Source organism: Zophobas morio, unplaced genomic scaffold (assembly GCF_036711695.1).
Source record: "Zophobas morio isolate AGI-343-1 ecotype UQ-CSIRO unplaced genomic scaffold, CSIRO_AGI_Zmor_V1 ptg000011l, whole genome shotgun sequence".
Lineage (NCBI taxonomy): Eukaryota > Metazoa > Arthropoda > Insecta > Coleoptera > Tenebrionidae > Zophobas > Zophobas morio.
In genome coordinates, this window is record NW_026972116.1 from 19,788,101 (window position 1) to 19,814,764 (window position 26,664).

General features: G+C 33.6%; 1 protein-coding gene across 1 annotated transcript; it reads right to left on the reverse strand.

The window, feature by feature from the left end:
• Nucleotides 1–170: 170 nt before the first annotated feature.
• On the reverse strand, nt 171–20,413 carry LOC135127158 (mitogen-activated protein kinase kinase kinase 15). The gene is made up of 13 exons (XM_064053522.1): nt 20,125–20,413; nt 19,841–20,052; nt 19,600–19,794; nt 19,412–19,551; nt 19,029–19,365; nt 18,820–18,970; nt 13,482–13,951; nt 12,372–13,431; nt 7,612–7,744; nt 7,224–7,286; nt 6,529–6,931; nt 694–975; nt 171–645 (listed from the first exon to the last, which is right to left on the reverse strand). The coding sequence occupies exons 1-13, from the start codon at nt 20,165–20,167 to the stop codon at nt 310–312; spliced, it is 3,825 nt and encodes a 1,274-aa protein (XP_063909592.1). The 5' UTR covers nt 20,168–20,413; the 3' UTR covers nt 171–309.
• Between the last annotated feature and the right edge of the window lie 6,251 nt (nt 20,414–26,664).

The window sequence follows — 26,664 nt, forward strand, 5'->3', positions numbered from 1 at the left end:
AGTAGTTTTTTAGTGAAAACTTTACTATGTAAATACACAGATTACACTTTTAATATAAAAGAATCAAAGTTAAACCTTGCAGCAACCAATTTAAAACGCAAAATTAAAACAAATTTGCAATTAAAACCTTACAAATAAAATTGCGTGCTTTCCGAAATTTGTACTCCTAGAAAACAATATGATCTGTATAACTTAATAAATATTCATTTGATACAATAAATATCATTGCACTTCAAATTAAAGAAGATTCTTAATAAAAAAAAAGAAAACAAAAAAATCACAGTCTGGTAATAAAGAAACTTTGATGGTTTAGACAGTACTTGTTTCGTCTGATAGCCCGTTACATAAATAAACGGTAGTACTTTGCCTATGTTGTTCGATAGCTCTCCAAATGCGAAACTCGACTGCCCCCCGTAGACCAATCCTCTGCAAATCCTCCCTCGCGATGTTGTACAACACTTCGTCCAAAGTGTACCCCTCGGCTAAAATTTTCCTCCGGCAGTACTCGTTAACCCCCAAACCTTGCAGCCAGCTCGCCAACCTCGGGTCTTCGTCGAACTCATCTTTGATTTGGCATTCGCGGCGCGAGCAAATTTCCTTGATAGCTTCAGACTGGTGCTGGAGGCTCTCGATCAACTGCTTCACCTTCAACAAAACCGTCAACCCACGCCTAGACACCACACCTACACCTACCAAAACCTGGTACTGCTTCTGCGATTCTAGCAACTCGTGCAGGAGCCTGCCATTCTCGGAGCGAAATTGCACAACCTGGTCGCGAAGATCGAAGCTCTCGGTGCTTTTGGTCGACTTCGCCGAGTTCACGGTGCTCGGGGAGCTGTGATTGGCCAGGTTTTCTCCCAGTTCAGGTGATAAAACCGTTATTGCGGCTTGAACACCTGACCGAACTAGGTTGTCGAGAGCGAACATCCAGTGAGGTTTGATCGGATGTAGACGTAGAACTTCGTTGACGGATTCCTAAAAGGGAACGAGTTAACGCGCGCGGAAAATCACAACGTATTGAACAGAAAGAAGGTTTATTAATTTATCTCGATGGTTACGTAAATACTGATAACGGAATGTCAACAGTTAGTGCATTCGGAAGGGAGTAAATCTGCAAATTTATCGGGAATTATTTACTTTTGATATGTCAGTTGTGACACGGACCAGAAAATAATAAATCTTTTAATGCGACGTTTAAATGAAAGATAAGTAAACTTGCTTGTAATCAATAAATTTAGCTGGTTTATTTTTAGCAATTGATGTTTAAAAATTTTAATTTCGTCTCATAACAATAACTATCAGGAGTCCACAATTCTGTTTTGCTTTAAATTAATGAAACATCATTAAATAAAGAAATAAACGAACGGTACGAAATTACGTTAGAATAAATGGTAAAATGATTCTCTTTTTTTGGAAAATAAATACACAACTAGTTAGCTTTCTCATAACTAGAGAGCGGATTTCTGTCGGGCTAGACAAGGCCAAACTCGGTACGGCTCGTACGGGATGGGAATTCATTGCAGTTACCGGCTGCACTTCGTTTATTTGAGATTAGAATAACACTGCTTCGTTGCACTCTGCTGTTAATTCCAGTTCTCATTTAGTTAGCCGTTTGATTAATAAATCGTTAATTGTGTTTATGGAATCAAGTGACAATTAAATTCAGTGATTACCTATCACCCGCTACTGAGTCCCGGCGATGCAGCGCGTCCCCACTAAAATCGTGACGTAGCCCGACAGAAATCCGCTGTCTACTCATAACATAACTTTTTAACATATCTTATTTGTCGTGTGTTCGTATTTTAACATTTTATTATTTCAATTATATTTCTCTCAAATTTAAAAAAAATCATATTTTTTTCTTGGGACTGATAAATTTTGTTAGCGTTGACATGTTTGAAAACCAAACTTTTTTCTTCCGTCAATCCCAACCACCGCCAACTTGATCTGCCTCTGCGGGGGTAAGATAGGACTGACTTTAGCAAATGACATAACCTTTAAGAAAATAGAGGGCGGGTGGGCGGGACTAGTACTTCGTAAGATAGGACTGAGGGCGGGTGGGCGGGGCCATTACTTGCTAAGATAAGACTGATTTTGGCAAATTACATACCCTCGAAGGAAATAGAGGGCTGGTGGGCGGGGCTAGTATTTGTTAAAATAAGACTAATTTTGGTAAATGACTGAACAATTTTAACAGTAATCACTGGAATGAAGAGGGGGATGGATGAGCGGGGCTATTGCTTGCTTATACAAGACTCTGTAGGAAAAAGTTAAAGTTAGCTCCGCCCACCCACCCGTTTTCTAATGTATTTGTTCTGAAATAAAAAATAAATCTTATGGAACATAGTATAATAAAAAAAAAATACGATTCTTTTTTTAACAGCCTACGTTCTATTAATTCCTATTCTCACACTACAGAAAAATATATAATAAACCCCACCCACCCACCCCGCCTCCATTTCAATGATTCATGTTATCTTGCCAGAATGAAAGGTCGATCTTATACTGAACAGAAATAAAATCGTTAGAATGAGAACAGTGCGGGTGGGCGGGGCTAGTACTTGCCACGATAAGACTAATTTTGGTAAATGACATATCTTCTAAGAAAATAAAGGGTGGGTGGGCGGAGCTAATGCTTGCTTATAAAAGACTCTGTAGCACACAACTTAGTTTTTTTTTTATAGAACACCCTCTATATTTTTACATATTCTTCTTAACTTCTTTCTAGGTTTTATATACAATTTTTTTTGTATTGCAAAGTTTCACAAACTAAATCGCAATAGGGTTATTTTATTTTACGGAGCGGAGGGGAGGCAGATTAAGTTAGCGGTGTTCTAACGAATTTTTGAGGTTAGCAGAACAATTTCAACAATGAAATTCCAGATTTAGCTGGCCATGTTGTGTCAAATAGAAGTTCAAAGGTAAAGTTCCAGACAAAACTTGGCGACAACGGAAGGTCATATATGTCAAAATTTTCAGATTTATAAAGTGTGGGTCTTTAAATTTATAATCTAGGTAGGCTCATAGTGTAAAAACGTATGCGCATGCGGGGTGCTTAGACCACACATCTGTCAATGTCAAGTTAAAAATGGGATTTATAAACTTGCTGTTGACGTTGAAGTTCCCGCTGACGTTGTTTTTAGAGCTGAAAATTGTCATTTATAAACTCCGTTGCCAAGTTGCCGTTGATAGTAACTTTGATGTTCAACTTTTGCTGTATTTAAAGAGTTGTAGAAGAAAAGTGGAAGATTTAAGTTGATTACTAGCCCCGCCCACCCGCCCTATCTCAATTGTAATGATTTTGTTTATTCGCCGTGAGCAAAGGAGGCGGAGCTTAACTGCAAAATACTTATTCCTCTACAAGAAATCAAAAACACGGTTTTGAGTATCCTGTTGTTCAAAAAATACTAAGTGTATTAAGAAAAAATAAAGCGAAGGATTAGGCCCCACCCATACCCGCCCCGATTTCAATTCTCAATTGTGATGAATTTTCCATTCCTTGTCAGATTGAGGGGCGCGGCTTAATTACAAGATCCATATTTGTCTACAAGAATTTACCATTTTAAACATGTTTTAATCTTCTTGTTAAAAAAAAAACGACTACGCATATTAAGAAAAAAGGCAAAATATAAGCCCCGCCCACCCACCCTATCTCAATTGTGATGATTTTTTTTAATTGTCGAGAGCCCTTTGGCGGAATTTAATTGCAAAATCCATATTTCCTTGTAAAAATGTACAATTTTAACCGTGTTTTAAGTTTCTTGTTGTGAAAAGAGGTAGAGTAAGAAAAAAAAAGGCAAAATATAACCCCGCCCACCCACCCTATCTCAATTCTGATGATTTTTTTATTCGTCGTGAGCTAAGGGGGCGGAGTTTAACTGCAAAATCCTTATTTCTCTACCAGAAATTAAAAACATGGTTTTGAGTACAGTGTTGTTCAAAGAATACTATGTATATTACGAAAGAAATAAAGCTAAAGATTAGGTCCCACACATACCCGCCCCGATCTCAATTCTCAAATGTGATGAATTTTTCATTCGTTGTTACATCGAGGGGCGGGGCTTAATTGCAAGATCCATATTTGTCTAGATGTTTTCATTGCTTGACATCTCGATTTCTCAATTTTTCAATTCTTCAATTTTTCGGGTTCTTGACTTTTCGATTTTACGATTTTACGATTTTTCAGTTTTTCAAATTTTAAAATTTTTCAATTTTTTGATTCGATTTCTCGATCTTTCGATTTTTCGACTTTTCGATTTTAGATTTATAGGTTTTTCAATTTTTCGATTTTTAAAATTTCTAATTTTTCGAGTTTTCAGATTTGAAATTTTTCGATTTCTGGATTTATCAAGATTTCGGTGTTTTCGATTTTTTGATTGTTCAAATTCCCAATTTTTCGATTCGATTTTTTTATTTCACCATTTTTCACTTCTTTTCGATGCTTAAATTTTCCGTTTTTTTAAATTTTTACATTTTTCGATGTTTCAATATTTCGATTTTACGATTTTTTAATGATTCCCTATTTTTAGTTTTTAATATGTATTTCAATTTTTCGAATTTCAGATTTCTCGATTTTTCGGTATTTCAGTACAAATTTGATTCAATTTTTCGATTTTCAATTTTCCGTTTTCTTCATTTTTCGATACTTCAATTTTGGGATTTTTCAAATATTTCGATTTTCAATTTTTGGCGTTTCTAAATTTTCGCTTTATCCATCTTTTTGATTTTTCGACTTTTAGATGTGTGTTTTGATTTTTTCAATCCTAAATTTTTCGACAGTACAACGTTTCCATTGCTCGACGTCTCGATTTTTCGATTTTCAAGTTTTTCAATTTTTCAGGATTTTGACTTTTCAATTTTTCGATTTTGGACTTTTCGATTACTCAATCTTTAATTTTTCGTTTCCTTCATTTTTCAATACATACTTCAATTCCGGAGTTTTCCAAAATTTTCGATTTTCAATTTTTCAATTTTTGGCATTTTCAAAGTTTCGATTATAATCGATTTTTCGATTTTTTGACTTTTCGACTTTTAGATGTTCCGATTTTTCCATTTCTCAATTTTTCGCCATTTCGAATTTTAATTAGCTCGACGTCTCGGTTTTTCAATATTTCAGTTTTTCAATTCTTCGATTTTTGACTTTTCCCCCCGCCCACCCACCCTATCTCAATTGTGAAGTTTTTTTATTCGTCGTGACCCAAGAAGGCGAAGCTTAACTGCAAAATCCTTATTTCTCTACGACAAATTAAAAACACGTTTTTAAGTATCGTTTCGTTCAAAGAATACTGTGTAAATTAAGAAAAAAGTCAAAATATAAGCTCCGCCCACCCACCCTATCCCAATTGCAATGATTTTTTTCTAATCGTCGAAATTACCATGTAAGGCATATTTTTGAATATCACGTTATTCTTTGAATAACGTCAGATAAAGTCAAAAGCCCCACCTACCCATACCTGACCTGATCTAAATAGTAATGAAATTTTCATTCGTTGGCAGGCCTAAGGGCGAAGCCTAATTTCAAAATCCATATTTCCTTTAAAAAATACCATTTTAAACGTGTTTTAAGTTTCTAAGAATAAAAAAAAAATCATCACAATTGAGATGGGGTGGGTGGGCGGGGTTTGTATTTTGCCTTTTTTCTTAATTTACATAGTATTCTTTGAACGACACGATAAAAAAACAAAAACATGTTTTTAATTTCTTGTAAAGAAATAAGTATTTTGCAGTTAAGCTCCGCCCCCCTTGATTCACGGCGAATAAAAAAAATCATCACAATTGAGATCGGGCGGGTGGGCGGGCTTACTTTTTGCCTTTTTATTTTAATATGTGTAGACTTTTTTTCACAAAATAAAACTTAAAACATGTTTAAAATGGAAAATTTGTATAAGTAAATATCGATTTTGCAATTAGGCCCCGCCCCATAATTGCAAAATCCATATTTCCTTGCAAAAATGTACATATTAATAAAAAAAGGAACAATATAAGCCCCGCCCACCCACCCTATCTAAATTCTGATGATTTTTTTATTCGTCGTGAGCCAAAGGGGCGGAGCTTAATTGCAAAATCTTTCTCTTTATTTTTGAGTATCGCGTTGTTCAAAGAATACTATGTATATTAAGAAAAAAATAAGCCAAAAATGAAGCCCCACCCATATTTATCCCAAGCTCAATTGAGATGAATTTTTCATTCGTTGTCAGACCGAGGAGCGGAGCCTAATTGCAAAATAGATGCTTTCTACAAAAACTATCTTTAACAATGCATAAGTACTGATAGAAAGCTGTCAACTAGAAAAATGTCCCCCCTGCTTCAGGCAATTTTCCTTCAAGATGGCAACACTGCACAGTACCGCAATTTGATTGGTTGAAAACTCAACGTCAACGGCGAACAGCTACGTCAGCCACAAGTTTATAAGTCGACCTAAATCCAGAACAATACCTAACCTAAAAGCGTGAACATGTTGACAGTTGGTGTTATCAACGACATGATCTTCTATTCCAAAGCCAACCCGACCGCAACAAAACCACTTACCTGGTACAAATAAATGGCGAATTGGAGTTGATTTATCGCCGTCACGTCAAAATCAAGCTCTTCCTTTAGCTGCCGGACGGCAGTTTCGACAACCGAGAGCGATTGTTCAGTTAGATATTCCTTCAAAGCGTCCATAAGCGAGGCAAGATGTTTTTGCGTAAGCACAGTCTCTCCAACGTATTTATCTCTAATTTTTTGCATCCATACATCACAGACTTTGGCTCCATCTTGGGCGAGCACCTTGGCAAGTGTTGTGCGTCTTTGTGAGTCTTTTTTAAGTAGGTAAAAACCGTCGGTTTCGGTGCTGGCGTCAACTTCCGGGGACAACAACGTTCCAGAGGAGTTTCTTCTCTCTGTGCCGTCTTGGCACGATTCGATTTCGAGGGAAGGGGTTGACGCTAGACTGAAGAACAAAAAAATGAGTAAGTGAGGGGTAAAAGTAAATCATTTAACCCTTACAAGTGGTTGCATGTTACTTAAATTGATAATAGAATTGATTGTGAGGGTTAAAGTGATGAAGATGAGAACAAGTGTTGTGTTAATAATAATTAAAAGTAAATAAATACGTGATTCTTGCGACTAAACATAAGAACGTGTATTAATACGACACATATAAGGATTCAACAGTCTAACTGTTAAAGTCAATCCTGGCTATGTCGAAGAACTATCTACAAGAGGTTGTATAACAGGATTACCTGTTGAATGTAAGTGATGTAGGCATTTGTATGGGCGGTAGTAGGGAGCCTCTGCTTTGGGAGCTGCAAGTCAATTACAATTACCACCACAAGCACAAAGCAAACTTTACAGTTAACATATGTGTTAAACAGAAATATTACTTAACCTCGCAACAAAAATAAAATACATAGTTTCAAATACAAGAAGACATTACCATGAGTACTTAAAGTACCAATCATCTGTGTTTATAATGAGAAAATTTGAAACTATCATCTTCACACTGTCACAATCACACAAAACAAAACAAACTTTATTACGCCAAGGTTAAGTTTTTATCTTGGTTTTTGCCGACATCCTGTAACTATGATTAGGAAGCATGCATGCCACCATTGACTTATCAATACTCACTCAGACTCTGGTGTTGTCGGTGTCTGATTAGGTGCACTGCAGCCTGGAAGTCTGGGAATTACTTTGTCGACGGGCACTGACACGCTACGGTTGAACTCGGTGTTTAACCGGACGCTTTTCTTTCTCTCAGAACCTAAACAAACAAGATAGAGCGTCAAGATGTGATGGAAAAGTCACATGTGATAAAATATTAAAACTACTCCGGTGATTAAGAATTTAATCCAAATGCGTCACCTGTCCGAGACAAAAATTGGAACACTCTGCCCATGTTGACCGAAAATTTTGTAAAAACATCTTCAAAAAACATAACCTTGGAAATGTAAACATTAGCACCTAACCTACAAGAAGTAACACGTGACGTTTATGTTCGACAAATGTTTACAACACCGTAAATTTTAAATAAATGGTACATTTTTAACCAATGTACACAGATAAGAAATAAAAATACAGCTACTATTTTTTGATTTTGTCATATGCCGAGATAAGATTAACATTGTCAATAAAACCAGGAGGGGCTTTTTAAGCCTAAACAAGCTATTCCGGGAATTTGTTTTTACTATTATTTTTTCTTCAGTTTTCATTACCACCGTAAGATGAAAACCACTTCCACCACATTCATTACGTTATTTTAATCATTTTAATCTTCGAGTTCAAAAGGATTATTGATCGCGAAAATTCCCAAGTATTTACATAAAATCCAAAAGTAAAACTTTAGTGGGATTTATAAACTTGCTGTTGATGTTTAAATTCCCGTTGCAGTTGCAGTTCCGGCTGATATTTACAAACTCCGTTGCTAAGTTGCCATTGATAGTAACTTTGATGTTCAACTTTTGCCGTTTTAAGTTTCTTGTTGACGAAATAAGTCTACACTTATTAAGAAAAAAAGGCAACATGTAGCCCCGCCCCCCCGCCCTGTCTCAATTGTGATGATTTTTTTTATTCGTCGTGAAGCAAGAAGGTGGAGCTTAACTGCAAAATCCTTATTTCTCTACGAGAAATTAAAAACATGTTTTTGAGTATCATCAAAGAATACTAGGTATATTAAGAAAGAAATATAGCCAAAGATTAGGCCCCACCCATACCCGCCCCGATCTCAATTCTCAGTTGTGATGAATTTTTCATTAGTTGTTACATCGAGGGGCGGGGCTTAATTGCAAGATCCATATTTGTCTAGATGTTTTCATTGCTTGACGTCTCGATTTCTCAGTTTTTCAATTCTTCAATTTTTCGGGTTTTTGACTTTTCGATCTGTTAAATTTCAGATTTTACGATTTTTAAATTTTTTGTTGATCTGATTTCTCGATCTTTCGATTTTTCGATTTCTCGGTTTTAGATTTATAGGTTTTTCAATTTTTCGATTTCTGGATTTATCAAAATTTCGGTATTTTCGATTTTTTGATTGTTCAAATTCACGATTTTTCGAATCGATTTTTTTCTTTCACCATGTTTCACTTCTTTCGATGCTTAAATTTTCCGGTTTTTTAAATTTTTACATTTTTCGATTTTTCAATATTTCGATTTTTTAATGATTCGGTTTCCCTCTTTTTAGTTTTTAATATGTATTTCGAATTTTTCAAATTTCAGATTTCTCGATTTTTCGGTATTTCAGTGCATATCTGATTCAATTTCTCGATTTTCAATTTTCCGTTTTCTTCATTTTTCGATACTTCAATTTTGGGATTTTTCAAATCTTTCGATTTTCAATTTTTGGCGTTTCCAAATTTTCGCTTTATCCATCTTTTTGATTTTTCGACTTTTAGATGTGTGTTTCGATTTTTTCAATCCTAAATTTTTCGACAGTTCAACGTTTCTATTACTCGACGTCTCGATTTTCAAATTTTTCGATTACTCAATCTTTAATTTTTCGTTTCCTTGATTTTTCGATACTTCAATTTCTGAGTTTTCCAAAATTTTCGATTTTCAATTTTTCAATTTTAGGCATTTCTAATGTTTTGATTTTTCCATTTCTCAATTTTTCGACATTTTGAATTTTAATTAGCTCGACGTCTCGATTTTTCAATATTCCTATTTCAGTTTTTCAATTCTTCGATTTTTCGATTTTTGACTTTTCCCCCGCCCACCCACCCTATCTCAATAGTGAAGTTTTTTTTATTCGTCGTTGTTCAAAAAATACTATCTATATTAAGAAAAAATTAAAGCCAAAAATTAAACCCCACCCATGCCTGCCTTGAACTAAATAATAATGAAGTTTTCATTCGTTGGCAGACCTAGGGGCGGAGCCTAACTGCAAAATCCATATTTCTGTACAAAAATTTACCATTTTAAACGTGTTTTAAGTTTCTAAGAATAAAAAAAAACATCACAATTGAGATGGGGTGGGTGGGCGGGGTTTACATACGTCCTTTTTATTTATTTATACATAGTATTCTTTGAACAACACGATACTCATAACCATGTTTTTAATTTCTTGTAAAGAAATAAGTATTTTGCAGTTAAGCTCCTTGGCTCACGACGAATAAAAAAAATCATCACAATTGCGATAGGGTGGGTGGGCGGGGTATATATTTTGCCTTTTTTTCTTAATATAGAAAGTATTCTTTGAACAACACGATACTCAAAAACAAGTTTTTAATTTCTTGTAAAAAAAGAAGTATTTTGCAGTTAAGCTCCGCCTCTTTGCTTCACGGCGAATGAAAAAATCATCACAATTGAGACAGGGTGGGTGGGCGGGGCTTATATATGTTTTCTTGATATACGTAGTCGTCTTTTCAGAACAAGAAACTTAAAACATGTGTAAAATGGAAAATTTGTATAAGGAAATTTCGATTTTTCAATTAGGCTGCGCCCCATAATTGCCAAATCCATATTTCTTTGCAAAATGTACCATTTTAACCATCTTCTAAGTTTCTTGTTGTGAAAAGATGGCTACGTACATTAAGAAAAAAAAAAAAAAAAAGCCAAAATATAAGCCTCACCCACCCGCCCTATCTCAATTGTGATGATTTTTTTTTTAATCGTCGAGAGCCAAAAGAGCGAAATTTAATTGCAAAATCCTTATTTTTTCTCTACAAGAAATTACTGTGTAAGTCATGTTTTTGAGTATCGTGTTATTAAAAAAATACCATGTATATTAAGAAAAAATTAAAGCCAAAGTTTAAGCTCCACCCATATATGCCTTTATCTAAATAATAATGAAGTTTTCATTTGTTGGCAGACCTAGGGGCGGAGCCAAAGTGAAAAATCCATATTTCCTTACAAAAATCTAGCATTTTAAACGTGTTTTAAGTTTCTAAGAACAAAAAAAAAATCATTACAATTGGGATAGGGCGGGTGGGCGGGGTTTATATTTTGCCTTTTTTTTCTTATTGTACATAGTATTCTCTCTGAACTACACGGTACTCATAAACAAGTTTATAATTTTTTATAAAGAAATGAGTATTTTGCAATTAAGCTCCAGACCCCCTTGATTCAAGGCGAATAAAAAAAATCTTTACAATTGAGATAGGGCGGGTGGGTGGGCTTATATTTTGCCTTTTTATTTGAATATGTGTAGACTTCTTTTCACAACATGAAACTTAAAATATGTTCAAAATGGAAAATTTGTGTAACGAAATATCGATTTGGCAATTAAGCTCCGCCCCATAATTGCAAAATCCATATTTTCTTGCAAAAATGTACCACTTTAAGCAGGTTCTAAGTTTCTTGTTGTGAAAAGATGGCTATGTATATTAAGAAAAAAAAAAGGTAAAATATAAGCCCCGCCCACCCGCCCTATCTCAATTCTGATGATTCTTTTTATTCGTCGTAAGCGGAGGGGCGGAGCTTAATTGTAAAATCCTTGTTTTCTGCGAGAAATTACTGTATGAAATACGTTCTTAAGTAATCGTGTTATACAAAGAAAACTAAATGTAGGATTAATTAAAAAAGAAAATCAGAAGAGAAGCCCCACCCATCCGTCTCGATCTCAATCGTGATGAATTTTTCATTCGTTGTCAGACCAAGGGGCGGAGTCTAATTGTAAAATTGATACTTTCCTACAAAAATTCACCATTTTAAACATGTTTTACCCTTCTTCTCACAATGTAAACCCTTGTAGTTATAACACCTAATCTGAATCTTTAACAATGCATAAGTATTGACAGAAAACCACAGTGTAGAAAATGATGGCAGCTATTTAAAATATGAGGGTTTAGGTCAACAAGTCATTAATTGGCTTAATATTAGTGGACCTCATTATTTCTATCCCAAAGTCTCTGTTTCTATCAAAATTTCATTTTGGTGAAATTAGTAATGTCAATCAGAAAAATGTCCCCCTTTCTTCAGGGTATTTTCCTTCAAGTTGGCAGCACTTCACACCACCGCAATTTGATTGGTTGAAAACCCAACGTCAACGGCAACTAAGGGCGAAAGTTAAAAGTTGGTCATCTCGAACGTCACCTCAACGGTGTGCGAACTTTCAACGACAACGTCAACGGGAAGTTTATAAATCGATCTTGTGAATTCATAAGGCAGGCATTTTTTTAAATTATGGTGCTTTTTTTTGTTTTGGGTTGGTACAGTGGCATTTACATCAAAAATGTCTGATTATTATTAGATAAGTTAAACTTGTGCCTAAAACATGTATTTTACAATACAACTTTAATGCAGATAATTCACGAAATATTTAATAAGTTGTCCTAAAATGCGACAAAAAGATCTAGTGACTTTTACGGCTCAAGTGTCAAGACTGATGCAATGACATTTAGGAACAAAAAATTTAAACGCAATTGAAGTGTCTACTTTTTAGACAAAAATCTTACCTATGAAGGGATCTTCCAGCAGTTGCGCAGCGGAAGCCCTTTTATCCGGATCTGGTTCAAAACACCGCAATATGAAGTGCTTAGCCCTGTCAGACAATTCTTCAGGAACTTGAGGGTGTGCTTTATAGTACCCTACTTTAAAAACGGCTGCTTGGGGCGACCCTAACTCGATAAATGGGGGTTTGCCTGTGGCCATTTCCACAATAGTGCACCCAAGCGACCAAATATCAGCAGGAGCACCGTACCCTCTCTGCCCCTTGTCTATAACCTCAGGCGCCATGTACTGAAGAGTCCCGGCAAATGTTTCAGTGCTCGGACATAACCCCGCCAGCCTCTTCGACGTTCCAAAATCCGAAATCTTCACAACGCCACTGTACGTGTTGACGAGAACATTGTCACCTTTAATATCGCGATGAACGATTTTTTGATCGTGAAGGTACTTGAGTCCTTCAAGAATCTGACGGGTGTAATGCACCATCGTGTGTTCGTTGGATTTCAAAGGCCCCCATTTTGAGCGAAGCAAGGCACTCAAAGATCCTCCAGGTACTTGTTCCATGAATATTTTAAAATAGTTGTCTTCGGATAATGATCCTAAATATTGAACTATATTTCTGTGTCTCAATTGAGAGTGTAGTCTTATTTCCTCGTGTAGTGGTTGTACGGCCCCTAGATTTTTCTCAGGTACTTCTTTAACAGCGATTCTCACTTGTGTGTTTAAATCTCGAGCGGCATAGACGACACCGTAGGTGCCTCTACCTAAAACTATACGTTTACCCTGTTCGTCCCGTTCGTACTCGTATCTAATATCGCGAGGCGGCTCCGACTCCACCAAGCCCTCTTGATGATCAGTCAACTCCAAAATCAACTTATAGAAGCACTCTCTGCAACTTTCCGAAGGAAAGAAAATTTGGAAGTCGTCGGAGTTGTGGTGGACGTATAGGAACAGGCAACGTTCGTCGCGCTTGTAAAAACTCACGCTACGAATATTATTGGCAGTGAATTCCCAATTGTGGATTTGGGTGCAGTTGTTTTTCAGGCTTTTCACGCAGAGATTCGTCACCTGCAAGTCAACCGGTTTCGTCAAATTCACCATCAGACACCTCTACTCACTTGTAGTGTTTGCGGATCGGCCCCCAGGTTCACGCAGACGTAGCTCGGCATGAACTCTTTGCTCGGTTCGAGGATCAGTGCCGGGAAACGAAAGCTATCTTCGGGCGGCGGTTTGGTGGCTTCTATGAAGAACTCCATCCAGAAGTGGAAGATTTTTTCTTCAGGAGGGCCCTCTTCGTCGCGTTTTTTGCGAAATTTGTCGATTAGTTGGATGTTGCCGATTGTGGATTTTAGATACCAGTCTGGTGGTTTCAGTTTGAACATGCATTCAGCTGCTTGGACTGCGTTGGAGTAGTGCTGGAAGAGTACCGAGATTTCGAAGAAGGTGGCTACGTCCCAGTAGTCTTGGAGGGAGGCTAAGCTTCCTTTTTTGCCTATTAGATTGTTTAGGACCATGCCTATGCGTTGGAGTTCTTCGTTTCCGTTGATGTCGGCGCCACCGATTACTAGTAATGTTGCTAGGTTTATTCCTATGAAAGAAAAAATTTAAAATCAATGAAATTTGCAACGATATTAAAACAACGGTCGCTCTAGATGGTTCTCTGGATGTGAATAAGTCAATTTTGAGACTTCAATGAAAATTTTGAAAAAAATTAAGTTTATTGTTGCCAATCCACTTTGTCACTAAATTTTGTCTGCGATCGTTATAATTTAAATACCATGTGATCGATGTGCAATTTATTACTTCCTGAGCGTAAGCTAAGGAAGTATTGTAATCGAGTCCATCGGGCGACAGACTATTTTCATGTTTTCTCGACGCTTCATGACCTATAGAGTCCTCGGTCTGTATCGATTTTTGTTAAAACAGATAATATCCGAAATTACTGAACCGATTATTGTCAAATTTTGTATGTATGTTAGGAATATCTTGTAAAACGCTAACCAAAATTTGTCTGATCATCCACAGCAACAATAGAATGACGTCACCTCCAAATTTTACAATAGTAAATGTTATTTAAAGGTTATAAAATAAGGTACTCTTTCATTTGTTGTTTATGAATCTGTGTTGAATTTTTACCATCCTGATTTTTGGAAAAAAATTAAACTTGTGTAATAATTATTATTATTCGAATTTTCGATTTTTCAAGTTCCGATGTCTCCGTTTTTCGGTATTTCAGTTACTATTTGATTCAATTTTTTTATTTTCAATTTTTCGTCTCCATCACTTTTCGATACTTCAATTTTAGGTTTTTTCAAATCTTTCAATTTTTGGCGTTTCAAAATTTTTGCTTTTCCAATTTTTTGACTTTTATACTTTTAGATTAGATTGGATTTTTCAGGTTTTTGACGTTTCAATTTTTCGATTTTCCGACTTTTCAATTACTCGATCTTCAATTTTGGGATTTTAAAAATTTTTCATTTTCCAATTTTTCAGGTTTTGGTGTTTCAAAAAGTTTCGTTTTTTCATTTTTTTGACTTTTCGACTTTTAAATGTGTGTTTCGAATTTCCCAATCCTCAATTTTTCGACAGTTCAACGCTAAGTTAGGTGTTCTGTGGTTCAACGTTTCCATTGGTCGACGTCTGGATTTTCAAATTTTCCAATTCTTCAATTTTTCGATTTTTAAATCTTCGTTTCCTTCATTTTTCGATACTTTAATTTTAGGATTTTTCAAATTTTTAGATTTTCAATTTGTGGCGTTTCTATATTTTCGATTTTTCGATTAATGGATGTTTCCGACTTTTTGATTTTTTTATTTTTTCCACTTTTCGAAGCTTTCATTGTTCGACGTCACGATTTCTCAGTTTTTTAAATTTTAGATTTTATGATTTAGCGATTTTTTAGTTCTTCGATTTTTCAGTTTTTTGATTGGATTTCTCTATCTTTCGATTTTTCGACGTATTTTTCCAATTTTTCGTTTCCTTCATTTTTCGACACTTCAATTTTGGGATTTTTCAAATTTTTTAATTTTTGGCAATTCTAAATTTTCGTTTTTTCGATTTTTTTGACTTTTCGACTTTTAAATGTGTGTTTCGATTTTCCCAATCCTCAATTTTACTACAGTTCAACGTTTCCATTGCTCGACGTCTCGATTTCTCGATTTTCAAGTTTTTCAATTCTTCAATTTTTTGATTTTTCGAGTTTTCGGTTACTCGATCTTTAATTTTTCGTTTCCTCCATTTTTCGATACTCTAATTTTGGGATTTTTCAAATTTCTCGATTTTCAATTTTTCAATTTTTGGCGTTTCTAAGTTTTCGCTTTTTCGATTAAGCGATGATTTTTTTGACTTTTCGATGTTTTCATTGCTCGATATCTCGATTTTTCAGTTTTTCAATTCAATTTTTCGGGTTTTTGACTTTTCGATTTTTCTATTTTTCAAATTTTTAAATTTTTTGATGATTCGATTTTTCGATGATTCAAATTCCCGATGTTTCGATTCGGTTTTTTAATTCCCCATTTTTTAGTTTTTCGACTTTTTAAATTTTTAGATTTTATGGTTTTTTAATGCTTCCATTTCTCTATTTTTAGTTTTTAATATTGCAATTTTTCGAATATTCGATTTCTCGATCTTTCAACTTCCGATTTCTCTTTTTTTTGATTCGATTTTTCGAGTTTTCAATTTTTCAATTTCTCGATTTTCAATTTTCGTTTCCTTCATTTTTGGAATTTTCCCAATTTTTCAATTTTCAATTTTTGGCGTTTCTAAATTTTCGCTTTTTCGTTTTTTTTTTTTACTTTTCGACTTTTAGATGTGTGTTTTAAATTTCCCAATTCTCAATTTTGCGACAGTTCAACGTTTCCATTGCTCGATGTCTCGATTTCTCGATTTTCAAGTTTTTTAATTTTTCAATTTTTCGATTTTTCAGGTTTTTGACTTTTCTATTTTTAAAATTTTGGATTTTTCGACTTTTCGATTACTTGATCTTCAATTTTTCGTCGTTTCCTTCATTTTTCGATACTTCAATTTTGGGATTTTACAAATTTTTCGAATTTCTATTTTTCAATTTTTGGCGTTTCAAAATTTTTGCTTAATCGATTTTTTGACTTTTCAATTTTTTCGACTTTTCGATGTTTCGATTTTCCCATTTCTCAATTTTTCAACTTTTCGATGTTTTCATGGTCATGTCGACGTTTTCGATTTCTCGATTTTTTAAATTTTAGAATTGGTAATTCCTCGATTTGTCAATTCTCCGATTTTTCTATTTTTAAAATTTTTAAATTTTTCAATTTTCTGATGATTCGATTTCTCGACCTTTTGACTTCTCGGTTTTTCAATTTTTCGATTTCTCCAATTTTCAGTTTTCCGATCTTTCAATTTTTTGGTTTTTTAAATTTTTACATTTTTCGATTTTTCAATGTTTGGATGTCCCTGTTTTTGGTTTTTAATATTTCAATTTTTCGAATTTTCGACTTCTCAATTTTTCAACATCTGATTTCTCATTTTTCGATTCCTCGACTTTCAATTTTTCGTTTCTTTCCTATTTTGATACTTCAATTTTGGGATTTTCCAAATTTTTCGATTTTCAATTTTTCAATTTTCGTTTTCTCGATTAATCGATTTTGTGAGTTTTGAATTTTCCCATTTCTCGATTTTTCAGTTTTTCAATTCTTCAATTTTTTGGTTTTTTGACTTTCCGATTTAAATTTTCTAATCTCCGATTTTGTGATTTCTCGATCTTTCGATTTTTAAAATTTTTGATGTTTCGATTTCTCAAGTTTAAAATTTACGGAGATTTCGGTGTTAGATTTTTTTTCTTCATTTTTCAGTTTTTCGAACCTTCAATTTTTTGATTTATAAAATTTTCAATTTTTAGACTTTTTGATTACTCGATCTTTAATTTTTCGATACTTCAATTTTGGGATTTTTAAAATTCTCGGATTTTCAATTTTTCAATTTTTGGATTTTTGACTTTCCCATTTCTTAAATTTTAGAATTTGCCATTTCTCGATCGAGCGATTTTAAAAATTTTTGATTTTTCGAAATTTAAATTTTTTGATTTCTGGATTTTTCGATTCGATTTCTTAATTTCTCCATTTTTCAGTTTTTCGATCTTTCAATTTTTCAATTTTCCAACTTTTTAATGTTTCGATTTCCCTGTTTTTAGTTTTTAATACATATTTCAATTTTTCGAATTTTCGACTTCTCATTTTTTCGATTTTTCGATTCCTCGATTTTCAATTTTTCGTTTCTTTCATTTTTCGATATTTCTGTTTTGGGATTTGCCATATTTTTCGATTTTCAATTTTTTTAATTTTTGACGTTTCTAAATTTTCGATTTTTAAAATTTTTGATGTTTCGATTTTTCAAGTTTTAATTTTTTTTATTTCTCAATTTATGGAGATTTCGGTGTTTACATTTTTTGATGTCTCCATTTTTCAGTTTTTCGATTTATACAATTTTCAATTTTTCGACTTTTTGATTACTCAACCTTTAATTTTTCGATACTTCAATTGTGGGATTTTAAAAATTTTTCAATTTTCAATTTTTGGCGTTTCTAAATTTTCGTTTTTTCGATTAATCGATTATTTTTTTGACTTTTAGATGTTTCGATTTTCCCATTTCTCTATTTTTCAGTTTTTCAATTCTTCAATTTTTCAATTTTCCGATTTTACGATTTTTTAATGTTTCGATTTTCCTATTTTTAGTTTTTAATACTTCAATTTTTCGAATTTTCGATTTATCAATTTTTCAACATTTCAATTTTGGGAGTTTTATTCAATTGATTGAAATTTTAATTTTTCAATTTTTTAATTTCGGATTTTTTATTTTGTTTGATGTTTCGTTTGCTCGATCTATTGATTTAAAAAAAAAATTATTTTTCGATTTTTCAGTTTTTAGAAAAACAATTTTTACCGGGAGTGTTATTTATGCCGCTGATTTTTTTTAATTTTTTATAGAACCGAGATTTGTTCGGCTGCACTTCAGGGTCAAGGGAAGTTCTGTCGAAATAACTTTCGACCAATTTTTTACACTGTGACTGACATTATCTATATGTTTTAAACCTATAAGGGTTATCATAAAATAAAAATTTATAATTTTTCGAAAAAACTAGATGTGTCTAAATAACTTGAGACCATTTTTTTTTTTAATTATGTTGGCAACACCAACGCATGCCTTGTTCAGTTTGACAGTTGCACGGCCTACTAGAGGTTTTTCCGATCATATGGTATTAAGTACTCCATTGAGTACAGAGCCCTCTACAGTCCAAAACCTCAACAACCGCATGTAAACAAATAAATTGATTACTTTTAACTTTTGCTGGGGCGTTGTTCAATCCAAACCAGTGTAATTAAAACACAAACACCCTTGAAAAATTAACGTGGGGGCGCTCCTACACACGTTACGCCTTTCCCATTCATACACAAAGAAAATTTAAAATATTTACACAAATCTTACCTGCATATTCATTAGGCTGCACCTCAAAACCTTTTCTATACCAGTAAATAGCTTGATCTAAACTAATTTGATCCTTATGATCCGACTCGGTAAATTTATCTTTGTAAATTCTGCCACACAAACATATCATATCCGGAAAGTGATTTTCTCTCTAAAAATAAAAGACAAAAAAACAACAATGCTAAAACCACATGACTGCACCAACACACCTTTTTCAGCGCCTCAATGCAAACATTTAAAGCTCTTTCCCTATCTCCAGCTTGCTTCCTCCTATTTAAAGCGAAAGCGTACAAATACAGAATATACGAATTTACATATTTCTTTGTTGTTGGAAGTGTTTTTAAATCATCCACAAGGTGAACCATGGCGTTATAATCTTGTATGTCACGAAAGCAAAACAACATATTTAAAACAACCTCCCCTGAGAGAACATTAGGATCATCTAAACGTTTCCTGATATTATACAAAGACTTTTGAAGTTCATCGCCGTTTTTTTGTTCCTTGAGTTTTTTCAAGTCGGATAGAAATTTCTCCTTCATGTGTGCTCTGAAACATCACCTGCAACAACGATCGCGATTTTTACAAAACTTACTTGCTTTGGATCTCCACATCTTGTAATAATCGTTTCAATCTTTGATTTAAAAGTTCTCCGCTATCGCTCGATCTTCCTGTGGTGACACATCCGCCGTCATCGAGTAAAATATAGGAAATGCATGGATACTGAGTAGAGCACTATAAATACAAAATTATTAAGAATTCATGGTAACGACATAACCTCACTTTTAGTCGTTCAGTCACTTCCGCGTCTCTGTCGTTGTAAATCAAGATGTTGTGTTTCATGTTGAAGCTTTCCCTCACCCCTAGGTGGTAAGACAGCGTGCTCTTCTGCACCGCCAACGACACATCGACAATCACCATGTCTGCATTGTAAAAGCTGCTAACGACGTTGGCTTCTCCGAAATCCAACTTCTCGAACTGAAATCGCAGTCGTTAGTGCAAGTCGCGGAGAAATTGAACTCACCTGAATGTGGTTGAGGGTGGCGCCGACCTGAAGACACGCTTGATTCACCTCGTCCAAGGCCTTCTTCCGATGGGGCAGGTTTCCCGACTGGCAGATGTCTATGACACAGACGACGTCCATGTGGGGCCTGGTCATGATGGAGTTAGGCGCTTGCAGCGTGTGCCCCGATATGTCCGAATGCGAGCCGACACTGTCTGTGACACTTCGACATTCTGGTTAAACACAAAAAGTGGTTTTATTTACTGATGACTTAACTTTGTTTTGGTAATGATTCAAAAGTGTACCTGCGTCAGGCTCGATGACTGTGGGAATCGGGGGAACGGGCATGGTTGGAAACCACTAACATAAACTCTTCGTGCTTTTCCAAATAAACCGGCCTTCATCAAGTATGGATTCCTTCTGAGTACGTCGAATTCACATTATAATCGGTGTGGAGGGCACTTATTGTCGTATCTCACGTTACATTCACAATCATTTCAGCTCATAAATAACAATAAACTTAAATTGCTTGCATAATTGAACGCTACACAAATATTATAAATGACATCTGTCAAAAATAGTTTTATGTGCGAGTTCGACCTTGGGAGTGTTGTAAGTACGCCTCTGTATATTATGCAAACATCCGCGGAGCGAATTCCAAGAAATTTGCTATTTTTGATAACCGTTGTGTGTACAATTAACGATTACAGAGATTACGAGGAAAGTAATAGTTTATCACATGAAGAGGGATGTTTATTTCATCAATAAAACAATGCGATTTGATTGACATTTAAAAAATGTTAATGGAATTGTATTACTGGTTGCCTAGCGAACTATAACCTTTCAATTAGACTGGGTTTCATTCAACAACAGTCGGTTTATTTTATTTTATTTATTTGTTTGTTTCCTTTTTTTGCTAAAACAATACTTTTACATCTGATCGTGAAAGTAAAATGTTTTATCTTTAATAACTAAACGGTAAAAAGTGATTTGTTGCTTAATTAATTTTATACAGTGGCGGCGCTAAAAGAAAATTTTATGGGGGCTAAGAGGAACTAAGATTGCGTAATCAGACACTTCTAAAGTGAATGCGCTGACTTTGTTCTTCTTATTACACGTTACTAGATAAAAGTGGTGAATAAAAAGGCAGACGTACCGTCCGTATAAAATTTTATATCTAATTTAAGATGTAATATTGGTTGAAAATATAAGAATGTAGAAAAGGCTACTTATGATAGTGCATCATTGGCAACATTGATTTTAGAAGAATATATTCTGATTTAAACATGGCGCACTCGATGACACGTTGTCAAGGATTGTTTACTGCGCAAAGAAAAAAAAAATTTTAAAATGCTTGGGTCTAAATGTAGAAGCCATAGGCCCCCAATTTTTAATTATTAACATAATTTAACACTATTTGTGTTGTGATAGAACTTTCGTTATTCGAAATAATTTCGGAAATATCATACTTTTCCCCATAGTTTTCATTTTAGAATAATACAAAAAAATTTAAATTGTTCAGAATGAATTAGACAGCAGTGGCTAATTTTGCACCCCATATTGTCTTTGTAAATTAACATGAAATTGACGTAACAAATGTTTTAATAATTTTTCTCGAATTTAGACTTGTGAATTTAATAAGATATCATGTATTATAGAGTTAGTCCGCCATTTTTGAAACACCGAATATACAACAAAATAAACGACAAAATATTTAATATCATCAAATATTTACGTATTTAAAAATTTTAGATTTTTAATAAATAAAAAAATTGGTGTAAGGTTATTTAGATAGTACTTTTCTCGCCTTCGTTTCTTCGAAAAATTATAAAATGTATTTTTTTAAATGATAATAAGTTAAAATTAAACAATGTGTGGACTATTAAACTACACGTAGAAAAGCATGTTATGCGTATGTTTCAAGTGAGTTTTCCATAAAAAAAATTGTTATGACGTCATCAACACTTTAAGGATACTTACATCAATTTGAATAGATGCAGTGTAATGATAACAATAATAGTACTGTATTATCAATTTTTTTGGAAAATAGGATGAACTGTGGTAGTGGAAGATCGTATAATATGTCTAAAGAACAAGATGAATTATTTTCGAAATTTCACCATATTTTAAATCACTATGTACTTTGTGTTGGGAATCTGGAATCGATTGAACTTTAATTATTCAAAATAATTTGGAGGGATCTCGTCTTTATCCATTAATTTAGCCATTTTATAACATTACAAAAAATTCATAAATTATGTAGGGTGAATTTGACAATAGTGGCTAAATTTTAACGTTTTTTGATCTATGTCGATATTTTGTTTTTGCAAGTGAACGTCAAATTGGCAAATAATTTTTCAATTATTTTTCTTGAACTTAGACTTATTAATTTAATCATTTATCGTTGAGTTGGTGTGCCATTTTTTGAACACCCTGTATATGCGAGAGATCAGAAGATAGACGAGATAGATCAGATAAATCAGAAGAAAGGTGATATAGATCAGACGTTATATGAGATAGATTAGATAGATCAGAAGATAATAATCAGAAAGTTCAAAAGATAGATCGGATAGATCAGAAGATAGATGAGATAGATTCGGATCAGATAGATCACATAGACCAGATAGATCAGAAGATTGATGAGATATATTAGATATATAAGAATGATCAGATAGATTAGAATATAGATATGATAGATTAGAAGATGGATCAGAAGAAAGACTAGAAACTCAGAAGATAGATAGGATAGATCACAAGATACAGCGGATATATCAGAAGATAGATCAGAAAACAGATAAGACAAAAAAAAATCTGACACTTTATTCAGGATCATTTATGGAGCAGAGAAAAAAATAATTTAAAAAATCCTCTTGTCCAAATATGTAGAAGATATAGCCCTTCAAATTTTTTTTTTCGAAATTTCACGATATTTTAATTCACTACTTTATGTTGGGCATCTGGAATCGATTGAACTTTAATTATTCAAAATAATTTTGGAGGCATTTCGTCTTTATCCATTGATTTCGCCATTTTATTTACAAAAATCTAAAAAAATATTTAGGATGAATCTGACGACAGTGACTAAGTTTTCACGTTTTTTGATCTATTTATCTACTTCGATATTTTGTTTTTGTAAGTGAACCTCAAATTGACGAAAGAATTTTTTAATTATTTTTCTTGAACTTGGACTTGTGAATTCAAGCATGTATCGTTGAGTGGTGTGCCAGAGATAGATCAGTTAAATCAGAAGAAAGGTAAGATCGATCAGACGTTATATGAGACAGATTAGGTAGATCAGAAGATAAAAAGATAGATCGGATAGATAGGAACATAGTTGAGATAGATCGGACCAGATAGATCACACAGACCAGGTAGATCAGAAGATTGAGGACATACTCGTATATCTGATGTATAAAATTTATCAGATAGATCAGAAGAAAGATTAGATAATCAGAAGATAGATTGGATAGGTCACAAGACAGAGCGGATATATCAGAAGATAGATAAGGTAGATCAGAAGACAGATAAGACAGACAGATACAGGGTGTTCAAAAAATCTGACATTTTGCTCTGGATCATTTATGGAACAGACAAAAAAATAATTTAAAAAATCTTTATGTCCAAATATATATGTACAAGATACAGCTCTTCAAAGTTTTTTTTTTCGAAATTTTACTATATTTTATCTCACTACTTTATGTTGGGTATCTGAAATCGATTGAACTTTAATTATTCAAAATAATTTTGGAAGAATCTCGTCTTTATCAATTGATTTCGCCATTTTATAACATTACAAAAAACTCAAAAATTATTTAGGATGAATTTGATGACAGTGGCTAAGTTTTCACGGTTTTTGATCTATTTATCTACTTCGATATTTTGTTTTTGTAAGTGAACGTCAGATTGACGAAAGAATTTTTTAATGATTTTTTTTCAACTTAGACTTGTGAATTTAATCATGTATCGTTGAGTTGGTGTGCCATTTTTTTAACACTTTGTAGATGCGAGGGATCAGAAGATAGACGACATAGATCAGATAAATCAGAAGAAAGGTAGGATAGATCAAACGTTATATGAGATAGATTAGATAGATCAGCAGATAATCAGATAGACCATAAGGTAGATGAGAGAGATCAGCAGATCATTAGATCGATCAGAAGAAAAATCAGAAACAGCAAAAGGTGGATCGGATAAATCGGAACATAGATGAGATAGATCGGATCAGATATATCAAAAGATTGATGAGATATATCAGATATATAAGAATGATTAGATAATCAGAAGATAGATTGGATAGATCACAAGATGCAGCGGATATATCAGAAGAAAAATCAGAAAACAGATAAGACAAAAACAATTTGACACTTTATTCAGGATCATTTATGGAGCAGAGAAAAAAATAATTTAAAAAATCCTTTTGTCGAAATATGTAGAAGTTTTCTTTTTCGAAATTTCGCCATATTTTAATTTACTACTTTATGTTGGGTATCTGAAATCAATTGAACCTTACTTATTCAAAATAATTTTGGGGCCATCTCGTCTTTATCCATTGATTTCGCCATTTTGTAACATTACATTTTTTTTTTTAATGTGATGACAGTGGCTAAATTTTCACGTTTTTTGATCTATTTATCTACTTGGATATTTTGTTTTTGTAAGTGAACGTCAAATTGACATAAAGAATGTTTTAAATATTTTTCTTGAACCTAGACTTGACAGACCAGAAGATAGATGAGATAAATCAGCAGATAGATCAGAAGAAACATTAGAAACTTCAAAAGATAGATAGGATATATTGGAAGATATATTGGAAGATAAATGAGATAGATCAGAAGATTGATCAGACAGATCAGACGATAGGTAAGATAGATCAAAAGATAAAATATATCAAACGACAGAAGATAGATGTGACAGATCAAATAGATCAGATTGACTAGATAGACTGGTTAGGCGAGATTGACTGGTCAGACTAGGTAGATTAGGCAGATGGGCAGGTAGACAGGTAAGTAGGCAGATAGGTAGGTAGATAAATTTTGCGTCCTCCCGTATCAGTGATCCTTGGATGACACAAAAAAAGTCGAAAGTCCTGGAAGATGTTTTCAAAATTCGGAACACATTTATTTACTCTCTAAATTTGATTCGAATGACAGAAATTTAGTTAAAAAAATGTCTGAAGTTCTTGAATAACATTTACCTCATGTATGAAGAACAATAAATTCCGTAAACCCATTCATGCGTATTTTTCAGTAATGACGTAATATTTATGAAACCGATTTTTTTTAATCGAAGGTTACACATAGACAATTGTGAAGAAGTCGGTTCTATAGTTTTGTAGACAAATGGTAAAATTGGATTCTAAGCTTTATAATTATAAGCATAAGCATATTTCAGACTAAATTTCATAAACGATTAAAACATTATCGTATATGTAAGTATCAGAGACCCAATAACTTTAATTTTTTGATGACATTATTTTCAATATATTTTTAAAAATTTTAAAATGCATTATCAAACACTGTCATCAAAATTATTTCTGTTATCTATTTTCTGTAACTGCTATAAAATTGTTTCCTTTACTTTTAATTTATTGTCTACACTGTACTTGTAATTGTCTAGCAAATTGTAATCAGAAAATAAAATAAATCCGTTAAGGACGTCAATTTTTTCCTCCCGACAATTACAATCGTATCCTTTCCATCCCATTCATCTGCGAATGCAAACTTTGCGAGAACTTCGAAGTGGCTGAACATGACCTAAATAATTAGTACTTTACGAATCACCCGAGTCAATGTCACAACAAAAAAGTACTTCCGTAAAAAGTCCTCTCATTTATCACACGTAAACGTTCAAACCAGTAATTTTTTCTAACGAAACAACTATAAAATCACGAACAATCACCTTCAATGTCTTTTAACACATTAGTAGTCAGTGGCGGTCTACAATTTTGGGGTCACTTTAATCATCCAATTACATTTAGATCAATGTTATTGTTACGTGAATGCATTCGTGCCACCGTTATATCAGGATGAAATAATCATCGTCCTTACGAATGTGCTTCCTTCACTTCTTTCGAATTGTGAACGGCCTCGAACTTGTCTTCAACCAGAAGTATGCATTACAAGGTTTCGCATATGAGCTCTCCAAAAGTGGGCTACTTAAATCTTACGTACTTACATTGTTTTATAATTAATTCAATTATTTTGACTTTGTGTAACATATAGTGGCCAAGAATTTCAGAGAAGGCAAGGTCAAACGAGATAAAAAATTTTGCATATTGGGTTAATTTTAATTACTCACATACCTAGGTATAAACTCTTACTCATATTCATAACCGGAGCCGCTCCGGAACGACATTGTGGGTGCTGTTTTATCGGTAATTATACGAAAAAGCGACCATAAAAAATACCCATAACGACATTACATAAGAAAAAATAGGTAGGAGGTTTATGTCAGAAAGCACCGAGGAAATTATTGGGACAGAACAGTAATTAAAACCATAATTAACACCGTATTGACAAATTAATCGTTACCCAATAAATCTAAGACCGAAGTTATTCCAAAATTGTGTTAGCATATCCTAATTTTTAAATCTCTTTCTACTTGCATTTACCGCTAATATGCAATGTAACCTTACTCCATTTCATAAACCATGAAAATCGGTCTAAAGTGAAAGTGTGGGAGGTTGTAGATGGTAAATAATGAGTAAAGCGTGAGACAATTAATTGAAAAACGATTGAAAACGATTAGGCCGGAGACGGAAGTACCGTTTCAAATTTTGTTAAGAACTTTTCAACCAAATTAAGGCTTAGTCATTTCTGACGAATATGCGTTTTAATTAAAAATTT